General features: G+C 44.1%; 1 protein-coding gene across 1 annotated transcript; it reads right to left on the bottom strand.

Moving 5' to 3' along the window:
- Nucleotides 1–5,224: 5,224 nt before the first annotated feature.
- Nucleotides 5,225–18,393, bottom strand: KCNG4 (potassium voltage-gated channel modifier subfamily G member 4; the record flags this gene model as incomplete). Its single annotated transcript, XM_082289959.1, has 2 exons — nt 5,225–6,010; nt 17,644–18,393. The coding sequence occupies 2 exons, from the start codon at nt 18,391–18,393 to the stop codon at nt 5,225–5,227; spliced, it is 1,536 nt and encodes a 511-aa protein (XP_082146085.1).
- Between the last annotated feature and the right edge of the window lie 249 nt (nt 18,394–18,642).

Below are 18,642 nucleotides of genomic sequence, written 5' to 3' on the forward strand. Positions count from 1 at the left end.
GAAAATAATGAAATCTGAGCTGGATTTTTATCCCCTTGCTGAATCTGCTGTAATAATCTGCTGAAGTGCTCCTTAAGCACTTCTTAGTGCTGATAATCCAGGCTTGGATTTTTGAGTGAGTTCCTGTGGTACTGTTCTGATTGCAGACCTTTCTTACAGCACACGAGCTTTGGGTCATGCTTCTCCCCCCTCTATGAGCATTTCCCTGGCATAAGGAAACTACAGGAACACTAAACTTTGGAGAAAATAAGTTTTTTGAGGGCTGTGTTCTATCACAAGTAAAATGGTAAAGAAAGGAGTGCAGAGGGAGGGGAAACACCTCGGTTCTTCTTCTTTCTTGTGAGCATCATTTTAATCACCCAGGAAAAAAAGAAATAGAGTAACCCAGGGTATTAAGTTTCATCCTAATATTGCAAATTAAGGACTGGAGATTCCCCAGCAGATCTGCAGCCTGTTCCTCAGGGCTTTGCTGGGTGTTGTGCCACGGCTGGGACTCAGGGGTGGAAGGGACTGGAAGGGGTGAAAGCCCCACGTAGCTCAGATCAGACATTGCTACCATAATAAAGCAGTTCACAGGAAGGAATTCAATACTTTCAGTAACATGTGCTGGAATATCTTGAATTTTACCATGCAGAAACCAGTTTGCATTTAGGAAACATGGCTTTTATATCAGCCTTTTATCAGTTTTAACTTCAACATGTGGCTAATAATTTATTACTTGTAGAAGTAAAACCTGAAAATGTGCTGTATTTCTTCCTCTCCTTGACCTTCTAGGTTTTCACCATTATTTGTAGATTACTGCAATGTATTAAAATAATTTTCTGAACCAAAAAAAAAAGGGAGAAAATCTTTCATGGGGAAAAAAAAACCAGAAGGGACATGCTGAGTGTAATTTCTGTCAGCAGATGTGTTTAATTGATCAAAATAACTGCAGAACAGTGTTTGGGTGTGTTTGAAATAAAATTGTTGACCAATGCAGTGTTTTGAATAGTTCTCCTGTAATTAATGCATAGCATATGCAGTACACGCTGTGAATTCTTTTGCAATTTGCTCCTAAAATAAAACACTGTTCCCTCAATGAATTTGTGATGTAATAAGCCTGGTAACTTTAGGTTATGAATATTAGCAACTGGATGCAAAGACAGGTGAAAAGCACATTGCAGAGTTCTGACAGTAGGCTGAAATAATAAAATACTGAAGCCATGAAATGAAAGGAAGTTAATTACTGAGATAATTATATGTCCACCTTATGTAATGCTTCCCTACCAGAGGACCTGGTGAAAGTCACAGAGGAGAAAGAGCTGGAGGAGAGCAGGGAGGTACCAGGGCTGCAGGGAAACCTGGAACAATCTGCAGAACCCCTGAGGAAATGAGAGTTAGGTCAGAGCAAAGGACTCAACCCCTCACTGGGTTTTCAACATCACAGAAAATTCACATTTAGCCCCTGATCAAAAGCCCCTCTCTGTGTTTTGGGTCCAGGTCAGACCAACTGGAAGGGTCCTGTGTTCTGTTCTTACGTGACTCCCACGCTCTGGTGACCACAGCTGGGTTGCAGAGCAGGAGATATTCCTGGTTTCCCCAAAAAGCATCGTGGTGGGGGGTTTTGCAGGTTCCTACAACAATAGGAGCTCTTTCTGTGTCAGAGTAGCAATCAGAAGCTTAAAAAGAGATGTCATGCATTGCTGAGGGTTGAGCAGTGTGGTTCCCCTGGGTAATGGGTGCTGTTCCTCTGCTGTTTCTAGGATATAGACCCAGGGAAAAGGCTTTGGAGTAAGAGAAGCCGGGTGCCAGGCAGCTGAACTGCTCTTTTAATTAAATCTGGTTATGAAATGATACGATCTTGGCAACAACAGTATCTGCTAATTGTTGTTTCTTGTTCTGAATTTGTTACTCAGTTGAGTTACACCGGCACTAAATGTTCCTAACATATTTTTCCCTCCCCTGTAACACCATGAATCATGCAGGACTTTTTTTCTGTGACAGCTGGTGCAGTCCAGACCCAGCTATTGGAGGAGATTAGGTTAAAATCAGAAATGCGAGTGGTGGTCCACATTCTGCTGGAAGTGCAAACACTCACTTCCCTGTCAAGCACTGGTGCTTTGTTTGTTCGAACTCCGTGATTCAGCACATTCTCGGGCTGTGTTTTGGAACTGACACGGGGTTAAACATTTGACTGAGTCAGGTTTGGATCGCTGTCACTGTCCACTGTCCCACCTACCTCACAGAACCTGCTGGACATGGAGCTGTTTCCAGCACCTGAGCAGTAAAACCCCCAATATTTCACCAGATATGTACATTTTTAGAACCATGTGGCTGGGCTAATTTTATGTGCAACCATGTTGAACTAACTCCTGAGCTAATAAGGAAATTGTTAATTGGAAAAAAATAATCACTTACCCTACCTGATTGTATCTCCAAAGTATGTGTCAGTGGGAGAAGTGCCTTTTAAAAGCTGCAGCGATTCTGCATCAGGATTTGTGTCCCAGCAGCCACCAGTCAGCAGGAGCAAGCATCAGATTTGGCACTGCTGGACCAGAGGGGAGGAACCTCCAGAGGAATCCAGGTGGCATCACCATGCACAGGACCCTGGAGAGGTCTGGTTCATAGCCCAGACCAGGATTTTGTCTGGTTTACCATCTCAGTGGACCTACTGTAGAGAAGTGCCAGCAAAAAATAAGTGCTGGTTGTGAAAAATAAAAAAATCAGATGGACCTGTGCATAAACCAGCAGAAATTGCACATTGAATGGGGCAAATGTAAATGCCTGTCATCTGAAGTCAACTTGTTCCTCTGGTGTTGGAACATCCACATGAATAATCCGCTACAGTTCCTCTGGTTTGAATCATAAGGTCAATAGCAAGATAAGCCCAAGAGATTAATTCCAGTCACGTCATCCCGGCTGTGCCAACAACTGTGCTTTTCTCCACTTCAGCTGTGAAGGAGGGAGGGGAATATCTGAGCACCAAGGCTCCCAAATGCCTGCAGGAAGCTGCAAAACTCTGCAGGTGACTGGGTTTAGGTGTCAAGATGGGAGATGGGGCAGTGCCTGGAAGCGTCCCCAGGCTTCCAACAGCACCAGGCTGGGCATGAGTGGTGCCTGCCAAAAGCTGGCCCTGGTGAATGGTCACTTCACTGAGCTTTGCCCCATCACAGGGACATGGGGACCTTGGCAAGGTTTAAGAAATGGAGTAATGAAAGCTGAAAACTGATTAAAAGCTAATTTAGGCCTTGATTAATCTCAGTGCTTAACTACATGCCTGAAATTCAGAGTCCTGTGGGTATCAAGAGCACTCTCCCACTGTGGCTGACAGGGGCCCTGAGCACACAGGTGTCTGTGCACCCCTGGCCTTCATGACCAGTATGGAATTCACTGACCACATTCACACCATCTAAAGGGTCAAGCTGCACAAAACCATCCAGACTATCCACAAAGGAGTGTTGCTGACCTCTGCAAAACCCTGTTGCTTCCTTCTGGCTATACATGGATATCCCAAAGGGGGCATCTTCCATTCCCATGAGGAAATCACTCCCACTGCCTCTCTGGAAATCATTCCCCTCATTCTTTACTCTTTATACCTTTGGATACTTCTGAGCTGTCATCACATTTTCAAGAAGTCTATTTTTTATCTTTCTTCCAGAGAAACCATCACCATTCAACAAAAAATATAACACCAAGGCTTTTTGATATGGTCAATAAGCTTGGGCTTCTTTTATTCCTTGTTTTTATTTTAAATAAATATATGAAAAAGAAATTTGAAGACTTTTGCTGTCTAGTAAGATATGTTTACAGTCTGCAGACCACAAATGCATTTCAAGCAAATGCTCTTGCAAACAGTATGTGTTTAATGCAAAGCAGTGCAATTTGTTAGTTACAGATTGATCGTCTGGCTGCAGGCAAACTTTGAAAGCTGTCACATACAGGGCCTTTATTTTAAGCTTGTTACTGACTTTAAATACAGAATTCAGATTTGTATCTGTATGCCTGGTGGATGAGCTGTGGATAGCCACACCAGTGTGTAGCCCGGAAAGAATGTGTCCTAATGCCTGGCTCAAGGTATTAATTGCACGAACATTGTAAACTCAAAGGCAAATAAAATAACAAGTGTGTTTGCACCAACAGAAGCCGGCTTTGTTACTCATTCAGCATTAGGTAATCAGCAAGATGCATGAGTGGTAGAGACAAAGTTTATTCTTAGTAGTCATAGAGAAGAATGAGCATTTATCACTGAATAAACTCTGATTTTTTACATTCTCCCAACCTCCAGCTCCATGGGGATTTTTTGGAGCCGGCCATGTTGGGTTGGCTGCTGCTTATACCTATGCCAGGAGAGAGGATAGTGCTGTAACCCGGGTCGTTGCTTTGCTTTGCGTATTTTGCTGATGTTCACACGTGCACCTTTCTGTCGGTGTTTTTGGGAACGCTCCACGCCAGGCTCAATTCCCTGTGTAGATGTATTTGTTGGGGAATGCCAGGCTCAGTTTCCTGTGTAGATGTATTTGATGGGGGATGCCAGGCTCAGTTCCCTGTGTAGATGTATTTGATGGGGGATGCCAGGCTCAGTTCCCTGTGTAGATGTATTTGTTGGGGGGACACCTGGACTCAGTTCCCTGTGTGGATGTATTTGATGGGGGACACCTGGGCTCAGTTCCCTGTGTAGATGTATTTGATGGGGGACACCTGGACTCAATTCCCTGTGTAGATGTATTTGATGGGGGATGCCAGGCTCAGTTCCCTGTGTAGATGTATTTGATGGGGGACACCTGGGCTCAGTTCCCTGTGTAGATGTATTTGATGGGGGACACCTGGACTCAGTTCCCTGTGTAGATGTATTTGTTGGGGGGACACCTGGGCTCAGTTCCCTGTGTAGATGTATTTGATGGGGGACACCAGGCTCAGTTCCCTGTGTAGATGTATTTGATGGGGGACACCAGGCTCAGTTCCCTGTGTAGATGTATTTGATGGGGGACACCAGGCTCAGTTCCCTGTGTAGATGTATTTGTTGGGGAATGCCAGGCTCAGTTCCCTGTGTGGATGTATTTGATGGGGGACACCAGGCTCAGTTCCCTGTGTGGATGTATTTGATGGGGGACACCTGGGCTCAGTTCCCTGTGTAGATGTATTTGATGGGGGACACCTGGGCTCAGTTCCCTGTGTAGATGTATTTGATGGGGGACACCTGGACTCAGTTCCCTGTGTAGATGTATTTGATGGGGGACACCTGGGCTCAGTTCCCTGTGTAGATGTATTTGATGGGGGATGCCTGGCCCTCCAGGGTCAGGCTGTCAGTCTCGTTGAAGGTGTCGCTTTCACCGGAGCGATTGGCGTTTCTCGCGCGGTTCAGCCGCGACTGCAGCCGCTCGTGTTCCTTGCGCAGCTCGGAGTAGGAGTGGGAGAAGGTGTGGAATATGGACGTTGCGGGGAAGGACATGATGAGGATCCCGCTGAGGATGCTGCTGAGAGCCACCATCTGGCCCGGCACGCTCCGCGGGACCATGTCTCCGTAGCCCACGGTGGTCATGGAGATGATGGCCCACCAGTAGGAGGCGGGAATGCTGGTGAATTCCAGCACCCTGCCGGACTCGTTCTCGGCCAGGTAGACCAGGGGGGAGAACAGGGTGACAGCCACGCACAGGAAGAGCAGCAGCAGCCCGAATTCCCGCGTGCACTTGCGCACGGTGAGGCCCAGGGTCTGCAGGCCCAGGGAGTGCCGGGCAAGGCGCATGACGTACAGGATCCTCAAGGCACGTAAAACCCGTAGCACCAAGCCCACCTTCTCCAGGTACGAGTTGCTGCTCGGCCTGTCCTCCTCCTTGCTGGAGTCATCCTCGGAGAAGATGAGGGAGGCGTAGTAGGGGGAAATGGCCACGAAGTCAATGATGTTCAGGGGTCCTTTGAAGAACTGACACTTGCTCCTCGCCTGGATGAACCGGAGGCAGAACTCCAGGGAGAACCAAGCCACGCAGATGGTCTCGATGACGAAGATGTAATAGCACCTCTGGGAACACTCACCCTGACATGAAACAGAGAGGGAAATAAATAAAAGAACAGTCTGTGAACCAGTATCCAAAAACACTGAGGGAGAAGCAATAAGGATCTGCCTGAGTAGCTGGTACCAGAGATACACAAGTCGCAGCTCACAGGTAGTGTGGCAGCTGTCCTTCGGTGCTGTACAGAGAATATTGAGTGCAAGAAATAGCTGAATGAGCAGATCTCTCTGCCTGCCTCATTTTACTGTGTTGCTTCTTCCAGCCTACTTGAATGAAACCCATCTCTGTATGAAGTCCTGGCATGCAGGCTGTTAAGTCCTGAGTAATTCCCACTTTCTGTTGCACTTGGGAGTAACAAGTCTTTTTGTGCTCTAGAATTGGCCAGCTGAGGTTCCCCCCTCAGGAGTGTGTTTTACCCTGCCTAACCCTCAGAACAGTTTAGCTCTGTAGCACCATTTGGGGATTTTTCCTTTCTGCACAGTAAACTGTCAATGCCATATTTTACCCCTAAAATGAAACACTACAAAAGCTAATGAAGGCTTGGCCCTGCCAGAGCTCTGCGTGTCGGGTCAGGCTGTGGCTCCATTTGCAGTCAGTGCTGGAGTGCATTGATGTTTGCAGAGCTGCTGACTGGGCTTGATAAGATTGCCTGCAATCAGCAGTTGTGTTATGTAGTGCTCACTCTTTCTGAGCCCTGAATTATTTGTGCACTGCAGCCTGGACTCTGCACAGACCTGCCTCTGGTCACTCCAGCGATGTGGCCTCTGAATTATTCATTGCTCCCCTCAAGATTTATTTTATTTTTTGTTAACTGGGCTGAATTTCCAGTACATCTGTTATTTATTTACCTTTAGATATTTGCAGGTGACATTGCTCTCAGATCATCATGGCGTTTTCCCTATACCTTCCTTAGAAACTAGAGGAAAAGACATTTTGGTTGCTGGAAGGTTTAACCAATAAGATGTAGGGTGTCTTTTGGACTGAGTGTGAAATTTCAAGGTGTAGCAATGTAGAGACTGGTTGGGAGATTTTTAATTCTTGCCACCCTCAGTGACCTCAGTATTCCCTATGGAAATTTATATTTACTTAGAGGAGGCAATTTATGCTGTCAGCATAATGAGAACATGTTCATTGGCTTTACATTGGGAGATGGATTTCATCCCATGAGTTTGCATGTGAATGTTTTATATATTAGGAACATTTGTATATATTATGGAATGCACCTGACTTGATTTATGTAGAATATCCCTCTCTAATGTCAGTCTCTTCAAACATCCTTCATCCTTTTGAACATCCTGTTCAAAAGCAGCAAATGTTGAAATAAGGGGGGGGGGGGGGGGGGGGGGGGGGAAGGAAATATTAAGCACCAAAGCTGACTTCTGTTTCTCCCAGTAGTTTTGAGGATTTTTACACCTCAGTGTTTTATGTTGCTCTCAGAACTGTTGTCCAAAGAACAGGCAGAGCACAGTGACTTCAAATCTCTGTTCTCACTGGAATACTGATGCCCCTGTGTCAGTGGGAGATTTCAATATTTTTGCCACCACATTCCCATTAGTTACTTTCAGTATGGCCCAAATACTCTGATCCATGACAGGGTTTTTTTGCCTAAATGTCCAAAAAAGAAATCTCTGTGCCACAACAACTTCTATACAATTCCTCTTTCTGAACAAACCAGACACATTTGGGATATTCTTGTGTTCAGCACCTACCAACACAAACCACAACAAACTCCCTCCCTCCACCTCACCATTAACTAGAGCAGAATTCTGAGCTTTTATTTCCAGATCTTTGGGTCAAATTTTCACCGGGGTCTTTCTCCTCCTGCTGCAGTTTTACGCATGGTGGAGTGGGAGCTCTAAAAGCTCCAAGCTGGTGTGGTGCTGACTGTGAGCAAGAGGGGAAGATGAGGTTTTATTTTTTTTTTTTTTCATTTTTATTTTCATTTTTATTTTTATTTTTATTTTTTTGGGAGTGTTCTTTTCCAGCAAAACCCCCTGACATGTTTTATGCCACCATAACTTCAATCAGTACTCTACCTGTCACTGACTTTGATGGGAGAACAGCTATGACAGGCCCAGCAGTGAGTATGTAACTCTTTATTCACCCTGAAGATTTACTTTTCAACAATGCAAGACTTTATCAGGATTTATGGAACCTCCCTCCAGCAGAAATTCTACAATCTATGATATAAATGTAATAAAATGAGTGCCTGGTATTGATCTTCTGTGTGAAATAAACATTTGCCTCAGCAATGAATGAAACAGTATTTTGTGTGTAAAAAGATGTATACTGAGCCTGATGCCTGAAATACTGAGTGGTTTCATAGACTTATAAACCACCTCAAAGAAGCAAAGGAGTTGTTTCAAGCTCCTCTACCACCAGAGATAGTCAGCAATTCAAGCTTCCTTTTCATTATTCCTCTCTGGTGTATAAGAGAGGGGCTTATTTTCCATGTTCTCTTATGTGCTTGCTGTGTTTATGGCATTACAGTGAGATTGCTCATGTTAGGATATTTCTGTTAATTTCTCCTTAAATGGGAAAAAAATATAGGTTCATAACAAAATAGAAGAACAACAGTACTGAGCCCAGTTCCCTCAACAGCCCGAGGAAACAGTGGCCCAAGGCAACTCCCCTGGCTTCTGTTTTCCACTCACAGAATCCAAGAATGGTCTGGATAAAAGGGACCTTAAAGACCAGGTTGCTCCAAGCCCTGTCCAAGCTGGCCTTGGATACTTCCAGGGATGGGGCAGCAAAAAAGAAATTGGTTCACTAATTGTGAATTCCAGCTAAATGCGCTTGAGATATGTGCCACTCACAAGATAAAAAGAGATCAATTATCTGGCCTCTTAATTTGTCAGGAAACATTAATTTAAGTGTAATGACATCTAGGATAAAAAACAAAATCAGATCCCAGAATTGTGCAGTGCTAACCTAACTTACAACAGGTATAAATCTCATCTAGTGAACATAATATCTTTACATGCATCAATAATTTTAGTAATGCCCAGGGAGACTGAATCAGAATTTCCCCTGCAGAATGTATCTCTCATTTATCCATGCTGGTTTCCAGATGCTGCTCACTTTTTTATGTGTTCTAGACAAGAAAAAAATGTATTATTATTGAATAAATGACAGTACCAAGGAACCACTTTGGTTCCTTCAGGGTCTGCTCTGTGCTGATCATTTGTGTCCCACATTTCTGCACTCTAAGACACTTTACAATCAAAAGCTTGTTCTGAATCATTATCTGATCCACCAATTACTTTCCTACTGCCAGAGATTTACCCCAATACCTTTTGCAGTGGATATTTGCCCTTTATTCCCTCTTAATCTGAAGTACAAGTAAAGAAATCCTGTTATTCCTTGGGAGTGCAGTGCTGCAGCTGTGTGAGGATAAAATTGGATCAGTACCAACTTTCTGCCCTTGGTGTGATCGACTCTAAGTGGAAGTTTATTGGCAGCAATCTGAGCCTGTTTTCTGTGGTGCATAATTTGGGATTTCCCACCTTCTATAAACGGGGTGGAGTCTGAGATGTGAAACAAGCAAAACTACAGCACTTCCCATGGTCTCCTTCCTGTGCTTGCCAGTGAACACTGCTCAGGATGGTGTCAGTGTGACACAAGTGTTTCTTGTGTCAAATGATCTATTCCCAAGTTAAATAGCAAAAGTTCCTCCAATGCTCGTAGAACACTTTGCTGATAAGCCCAGCTTGATCAGTATCTGGATTATTTCACAATCATGCCATATTTCCAGAGCTTTAGAGTGGAAATCAATGTGTACCTCAGGACAAGGTATCTATGCTGCTCACACAGCACACTTGTGAGAAGGGCATCTCGTGTTATTTATGAACCCAGCTGATAAAAGTCCTTGAACCCAGCTAGAAGTCATGACTGAAGCACTGTGTGCAAACACTGTTATTCCCAGGGCATGTTTATGGGAACCAGCTGGCTCATCATCATAAAACAAATGAGCAATGGACTGAAAGGGTCTGAGCCCTGTTCCCAGCCAGCTCCGCCCGAGATGCAGCAGTGGTTGCTCCCGAGGAAAGGCAGTCCTGGTGCTCAGTGACCCATACCTGATGGAGCCAGAACCAGGCAGGGAAGGAGCCCATAGAGCATATGCTCCATTCAACTGGAGTCCTGAAGTCCTAAAAGACACAGAACCTGCACCTCCTTATCCCTCTGCAGTGGAAGGACACTGCCAGAACGTCACCGGTCACACCAGGAGCGTGCCTGGCTCCGTCGCTGATGCAAGGTCACGGTTCACATCTGCTAAATTTATCCTGGCAGGCCCAGGTTTTGTTTGGCATGGCCAAGTTGCTGCTCAGATCCTTGCTGTGATGCACACACTGCTTTGTGGACAGAGGCCAGTGTCCACTGGAGTGGCAGCAGATGGGATCAGCCTGTACTGTGGCTCCCAGCCTGCCTTCTGCCAGCTTGTGCTGTCCAGCACTTATCCCAGCGTGACTGCTCTTCCTGCAGCCTGGCCCTTTGGCCAAAACCAATCAGCCCTCTAGGTGCAGGATTTAGAAGTGAAACTGGCAGGAATTTCCCTCTCTAAATGCAAGGTTGCCATTTCCTGGGTCAGGGGCTGTGTTCCAGCCTTTTTCATTTCTCAGAGTTAAATCTGGGCAGTGCATCCTGGTCTAGAACTCCTCCCTGAGCAATTCCCTCTGGGGGGAAAACATGAATTAATGGGATAGTGGGAAAACAAGCTTTGGTTCATGCTCTTGCCTGCCCACAGATCCAAGGCAGTGGGAATACGAGCGGGCTGCAAGTCTAGAGAGGGGTTAGGCAGGAGCAGAGGCAGAGCAAGACCTCGGTGTAGGGAACTGATGTTCCCAGCTGGCTCCAGGCTGTTCTTATCCCACCGGCAGCAGGAAATGAACAGACACAAGGGAGAAATCCCTTTTGGCTGTGAAGGGATGGCTTGGTTAGGAAATGAGGTGCCAATCCCTGTTCCCTGCATACCTGGGCTGCAGGATCCAGCTGCAGTGCTGCAGGTTCTGCTGAATCACTGCGGCCGCATTGACGCTGCTATTTGAATAATTAAACCACGCTCTGCTGAATCAAATGATGGGTAGGGAGAGCTTGAAAACCCTGTGTTATGGATCACATCAGCACCTGGATTTATGGTTTCAGGTTGATGCAATAAAATCAGAAGGTTACAGGCTGCTGAGAAAGAGACTCTAACCTGATTTAGGGAATGATGAGCTTGTTAAAGCAGTGCTGCATATTCTGAGAACACAATGAGTTCCCACTTGTCCTACTTGATGGGAGAGAAGCCTGGCCTTAGGAAAACAATTACTACAACATTTGAGGAAACTAAACTAATACTGGTATTGTATTAATGTGGACATTAGAAAGAAGACAGAAAGAAATTATTGCTCTATGTCCAACAAATAATTATCCCCTCTGGGGCAGAAGCGTACTTAAAATAAAATGTTTCAATTAACTTTTAAACTTGGATCCTTAGTCTGCAAACACTGTGAGAGTCAGTCCGAAGAATCTGAATTTGATTTAAAGCAGGACTCCAGAGTGCTGGTGTTAGGGGAAAGGTGAGAAAGAATAAACTTTTTCTAGTAAGGAATCTAGCAGACTTAATTGTGTAACTGTGAAGAGTGGTATAATCAAAATGACAAGGAGGATATCTGGGATGTGGGAGGATAACCTTCAACTGACAATTTTGCTGCTGGTCAAAGCATTTTGCCTATTACTGTTTCTTTGTTTCTTTTCTCACTGTACTGTAAATTCTTTGGGACAGAAATTCCTTCTTATTGTAACTGTTTAGTACAGGGAGTACAGAGGGTCCCCAATATGGTTGAATGTGTTATTAGGGAAAATACTGGTGCTCAGAGGAGGTGCTGACACTGTGGGAAGGAACTTGGAGGATGAATTCGTTTCTAACAGAGTTTTGCAGAGATGGAATGGTTCCATGAAGGGGAACACCCATCTTCCCAAAGAAGGCATTTATTAAACACTCATCTGTGCTGAGCCCCCTGAGGCGAGTCAGGTGAGGAGAGTGAACAGGCTTCGGCCCCTTTGTAACGATTACAACCCTAAAAGCAGCAAGAGGGGAAAGAAATCCTGGTTCCCAGTGAGGGACACATGTGCTGGCACAGCTGTTGGTGCACTGCCCAGTGCAGAACAGCTGGAACAGCTGGAACAGCTGGGTGTCCCCCCAGGATGGCGTGCAAAGCTCAGAGCCTGAGCGCTGCTGGAACACAGCCAAAAGGGGATGAGCATAAGGCAAACTAATAATGTCTAACTGTGCTTTCTGAACACTGGACCATGGCTTTGGAAAGCCAGGCAGGATCCTTTCCCTCCCTGGAGGGTCAGGAGTTTGTGCAGACACTTATTTTGTGTGGCAGGGGGGGTGAGCTGGGGCCCAGATGGTCAGCGGTGACCACCCCCGCAGTGGCTGTGGAGAGCAGGGCTTAAGTGATCTGAACTTTATCAGTGTTGTACAGAACAGACTCGGTGCTGAGTTATGCAATTCTGGGTGGGGGTGCCTGGGAAATGGTCACTTATCATGTGGAACTCTGAAATCAGGGTCTTAACATCATGGTGCAATTTGAAGGTCAAAGCTCCTGGTGTTTCTGACCTCAAAAAAAGGCAGATCCCATAAAGATCCCAATAATTTATAAATAAATATACATCAAAGTCCCAGGCTTGAACATTCTGATTTCTGTTGTTTAGTGGCTTCTTATTTAATCTTTCTTCAATCATTATTAATTTAGCTATTTCAGTCCATGGAGCACATAAATCAGCTGTGTTGAGTACACCTAGACCAGGAGGTTTTTGGTGCTCCAGTGAAGCACATTTTCCTATACTCCTTGCTGACCAAAATGGTCAGAAGGAATCAAAATTGCCCTGGACTCTTGGATAATTTAGGAGAGGAATTGTCTACAGAAAGTGACCTGATAAAAACCCAGAATAAAGTGCTTGAGCAGATGCAATAAAGCCAAAGCTTTATTTTGTTCTAAGTAATTTCAAGTCATATGTATATAGCAGTGTATTTATAGCTTGGCATGTACACATATGCCTTTATAGTCTTACACTTTAAATGAGCACTGCATTTTCTTTCTCTTCACAGTAAGGCAAATAAATTGGGTTTTTTCCCCTGTAAAGTAAAATTATTCCAGTTTTAGAGAAAACTTGCTTCTTGGCAGTTTCCTCCAGTGTGCAAGCCAAATATTCTTTGGTATCATACAGAAAACTTCAGCAGCATCAAGCATGGGAAAAACTAATCAGGGCCTCCAGAATAATGGTGTGGAACAAAAAAAAATAATTTAGAAGTGGTTCTATGTGTTAAGTACTGGGTTCTTCTCATCTGTTCATGTTTTCTGGATTCTAGAGTGCAATCAGAGACTAAAAGCTTACTCTTTTAAAGGTAATTTGGTTTTCACATAATCAAATGATCCCAGGAAAAGAAGCTTTAAAAAAATGAGTATTGTGAATTTCAGGATAAAATCTTCACATGAAACACCAGTGGTTGCAGGTCATGTTGGTCATGTTTCATTAGGTCCTATAAAATACCTAAAGCAATATCAAGCTTCTCAAGGTCAGCTAAGAGCAAATACAAAAATTAGTAGTAACAAGTTCAGGGAACGGAAATATCTGGGGGCTTTCTTCCCCCTGACCTTAATTTGCTGCCTTCTTGAAGTACAGACCTTGCTGTAGCCTTTCTGCTGAGTCATTTCTCTAGAGGATGCCAATTTTAGGGACTCATTAAATGAAATGTCTTGTCCTAAGGAAAGTCCCAAGAGTACTTCAAAGTGTTCTCCCTCTCCAGACTCTTCTGCAGTGGTTTTATTCCACAGTTTTCTGGTGTAATGATGTTTTCTTCCTTTGGGTTGGATGTGCTGAGCAGTGACTGTTTCAGTGACCCCCCCTTAGATCCTGATTGTAACTCTTGTGTGGGACTGGGACTTTTGGGGGACTTTGGTGGGACTTCTGCCTTGTCTCTAGTGGGATGATCTGAATTCTTTTGTTTGAGGGTAATACTGGTGAATTTTGTCACTTCAGCTTTCCTGTCCTGTGTGCTTGGTCTCCAGTTCAGATTTGCAGTTCTCTCAAGCTGCCTGGTCAGATCAATAGCAGATTTCCTCACCTCCAAATATGCCTTTTTCCTATCTCTACGTGCCTCGATTACTACACATTGATGATATTAAATCTGCTTCTTAACCAAAGACAGTTTGATCTCCATAAAGAACAGATGCAAATACCATGGTCAAGGATACATTGCCCCTGGAGAATGTGATAATTCCATTGTTTTATGCCTAAATAACAGAACCTTGTTACTGATGACTCTTCTTTCCTTAGCCTCATAAGTGATAAAACCTTTTGTGCATTTATGTCATGGTCAGACTTAAACTTGAGCTCACCAGAGCTGTTCATTTCCTGCTCTACAGTTTTGCTGAACTTTTGGTGCACCCTTCACCTGGGGCAGTTCTCTCTGGGTGGGGATTCACGGCTTATGTGATATATTCACATGCTTATATGATATAAACTTACAGAATTGTTTGCCCAAATCTCTGTGTTTTCCTTTCCTGAGGAGGTTCCTAAATGCCATTTGACGTATTCTGGAGTGTGTTCATGGTGCCAGATACAAGAACTCCTTCTTTATTTCGCTTTCAGCTGCATTCCTGACTTTAAGCTCCCCCTCCGCTCCCCTCTGCTGCCCCTGGCGATGGCTCCATCCCTCCCCTCTGGTTGCCAGGGTGACTGGGTTTCCCTGATGCAGATGCTCTCTCTTGGCTCCCTGCCATCCCTCTCCCGAAGGCAGACCGGAGTTTTCACTTTCCCTCACATAGTGAGGACTCCTGGTTGCTCTTCTGCCTGCCCAGGCAGCTTTTCTCCCTTCTGAGCAGACCTGGTTTAGCAGCTGCTAAAAGAACAAGGGATCTGCTGTGCCTGCAGGGTGGGATCAGCAGCCTCTGAGCCAAGTGAGTGAAGTGGAAGTCACCTTGCATTATTTTTCCTTTTTTTTTTTCCTTTATTTTTTTTACTCTGATCCTTCCTGAGCTGGAGTCCAGCCAGTTTCCACTCTCTTAATGAGGCTGTGACGAGGAGGAACAGGACCCTAGAGTGGTACATGTGCAGCAGAGGTAAAGCCTTTTTTGTCTGTTTTTCAGAATGGATAATATGGATAAATTCAATTTCCAGTGTTGGTGACATTGGAAAATGGATCCTTGAAGTACTTTTAAGGACATTTACCACAGAGGCTTTGCAAGCTTTAACTCAGAATTGAATAAACCTCAGGACAGGGCATTTTTTAATTCAGGTGTGGAATTTCAGTTTGTTCAGAAACTTTGTGAAGGAATTTTACTGTTTTCTGTCACTGGGCAACCAGATATCGAATCATCTTTGTGTTCAGCCCAAAAAGGAAAAATTTCAGATCCTGCATGCCTGTCTTAGGTTCCTGGTAAATGTGGCCCCACCTTGCAGTCCCTTTCTGAGGTCAGTGAACAGTTCTGAGTTACAAATCAACGGAGAGTTGCAATTTGCTGAATATGACTCAGCTGCAGCCAAGAAGTCCTAATTTTAGTCAATTAACTTCATGGAGTTATCTGTCCAGCTCTAGTTAAAATGCTCTTTTGAGATGCCAGTAAGAAAATCGTAGTTGTTGCAGGTTAAGAATTTAGGGATGGGAATCTAGGGATGGAGACACTGCTCTTTAGTAGTTCAGATTCTCTGCTTTTCCACAAGACTCTTTTGTCTCATATATTCCCCTCTGTTTCCTCTGGGAGAACATCACATAATTCAAAGAATAGGACTTTTAATACTCTGTGCTTCTGGGGCATGATGACAAAGTGCATTAGGCTGGTGCTGTAAGTGTAAACAATGGAATGTTTCCAAATATTTGGACAAATGTGGTCCTTTCCTCAAGTTCATCCTTCATCCTCTCCCCTGCACTTGAAACAATCCATCTTTTGAGATTGTTTTGATGCAGTTTGCTTGTTTTTAAAGTAGTGGTATATACGCAAATCTCTTAAGAGGTAATGTCATCCGTGTTTTATAGGAAATCCAGGAGCAGCAGCTTCACTGCAGCTCCCAGACACACTTATAACCCTCAGCATGCTTTTCTTTCTAACTTAGTTAATTATTTTTAAAACACACAACCTCTTACATCTAGCTGGGCTCTGCTCATGTGCTGGTTCTTTTGCATGGGACTTACTTATCAAAGCTTTTTCTGCAGTGGTTGGGAAATGAAGATAAAAAGCATTGAGCCACTTCCATTAACAAAGTTAGTAGGAAGCACTTGCTGGAGCAGAGTTTGTAATGTTTGTACATCAAGCTGGAAGAAGGATGTTCTATATTTAAAATGCTTCCTTGGAAGAAGCATTGGAACAGTGTTAACAGCTTTTCCTGTGAACACAGTTTTTCCTTTTTTCAGCCAAAAAGTAATAGCTGAGGAAGACTGCAAGAGCACCAGGCTTATTCCTGAAAGGTTAGAGCCTTCCTGAGCAAATGGAAGTTAGTATCCAAGGGGTTAAAATGGAACAAGGAATGATCTTAGGTTTCAGCCTTCTGTGCAATCCTCAGTTTTACTCAGAGACATCAAATACCAGGACACATTTTAACCATGACAAGGCTGCTTCAACCAAGGGTTTGAGCAGTAAAATAGGTACAGATTTTTGTATTGCACACACCAGGCTGTGCTATAAATGTAAAAATGACTTTGTTCATCAATATATGACACTCTGAGGAGTGTCTTGTCTTACAGCAGGGAGTTTATTTCACACAGATTTCCTCAGCACTTTTGGAAGGGCAATTTGCAAATGAAGTGCAGGATTCATGATAGAGATTAGTCAAGGTTATTTGATGAATTTGGACGTTGCCATGTCTGAAATAACTTTGGATTCTGACTTTCCTCTGGTTCATTATTACAAAAATAAATCTTTTAAATGCTGAAATATTTACAGCAATGTTATGGAGAAGATCCTTTATGTGTGATACGGGCTTGATTTATTTGCCCTGAATTAATGTGGATGAGTTCTTTGTGAAGGGTTTAAAGGCAGTTAGCAGTTCAGATAGTGTTTGGTATTGCTCCTACAATATCTACATATATGTGGGGCAAATACAGGATTCTCTTAGCATGGAATTGTGATTTTTGGAGGCACAGCTTTTAAGTATCAGCATGTGCAAAAATACTTTATCTGCCTCTCATCCTTCAATCTTTATGCAACTTCTGAAATGTAACATATAAAAATTAATTAATATTTCTTCCTCTTTAAGCACCTGAATGTTTTATCACAAGGGAAGGTATCCAGCTGTTTTAAAAGCAAAGATGTCAGAGGAAAATATTTCTGTAGCTGATGTGTCCAAAGGAGAGACTGCTTGTAACTAGAGAGTGAAGCATCTTGGAAACTCCACAATGTCAGTTTGAGAGTCTCAGTGCTAACAAGTTAATCTTACACTGGCAGCTGCTTCTCAAGAAGGAAAAGCAGTCCTATACTGGAGAGCTGAAATATCTGCTCTGTCCAAAAGCTTTCTTTTATTTTAGCTAAAAATCAGTACAATATTTATTCCCATTATTCTTAACATGATATCATTTGAAAATGATAGAACTAATTTAAGCCATTGCTGCGTTTTCTGTCACAGACTGTTTCATTAATTCTGTGGTTAGACCAGTTAAAAAAGACTGACTTACCCTGTCTTCTTCAGCTCTTAAGTCTGGCATTGTGCTCACACAAAGGCTTACAGCTGTGGTGGCCACAAAGAGGATGGAGAGACAAGCAAAGACTTTGCCTGGCAGTCCTGACTGGGGATTTTCCACCATATCTCTGAGTCTGTTCATGAACTGTCCAAATCTGGTTTTCTCATCCAAGACACACGAGGCTTCCTTGCTCCTCCGGAGCTCCTCTTCCTTGCGTATCTCGGCCAGCTCCTGCAGTTTCTGGAACAGTTTCCGAAAGCAGCAGTTCTCCAGGTTGGATTCCTCAATGCCCCAGTACCTCAGCTCCTCCTGGAAAGACAAGGCACACATGTCTCTCAAGAGCATCAGCTTCCCCGCTGCTAGGAAGCTGACAATCATCCCAAAAGCGTTGGGGTTCCTGTCAAAGAAGAACTCGTGGGTGTCTTCATCGTAATCGTCACACAGCTGGATGATTTCTTCGTAGCTGCTGCAAAGCTTTAGTTTGCTCAGTCTGGTCAGGGGAAACTCATCTAAAGTACTCCAAGGCAGCAGGTACTTGATGCCTCCAACGTTGATCATGATCTCTGTCTTTAGATCAACTGCAGACACTTGTTCAGGGTGGTAAATCCTCCTGGCTCTCTGGTAATGGACGCCCTTGACAGAAGGGGTTTCCACGCAGATGGGAAGGAGGTGGCTCAAGGAATTACACGAGTTGTAGCTAATGTTACTATAGTCTTGGTCACTGCCTCTGGAGAGAATAGGCATCTCTAAGAGTTCTCACCGGGACATCCAGAATGGCATCAGAGCAGGGGGAGCTGTCAGCCAGAAGATACAGGGAGGAGGAGAAAACATAGCAGAGGTTACTGCAAGAGAAAAGGTGTTTCCAGCCACTTTCCTCAACCACAAAATTAATGAGTGACTGTTTTGTAAGTACAAGTCACCTCTGTGCTTCTTCCCGAAACCTGCAGTCTGTGAATGAGCTTTGCTTTGCAGCCTCATTGGTTGTCTGGCAAC

The sequence above is a fragment of the Coloeus monedula genome, assembly GCF_965178545.1.
Source record: "Coloeus monedula genome assembly, chromosome: 13".
Classification (NCBI taxonomy): Eukaryota; Metazoa; Chordata; class Aves; order Passeriformes; family Corvidae; genus Coloeus; species Coloeus monedula.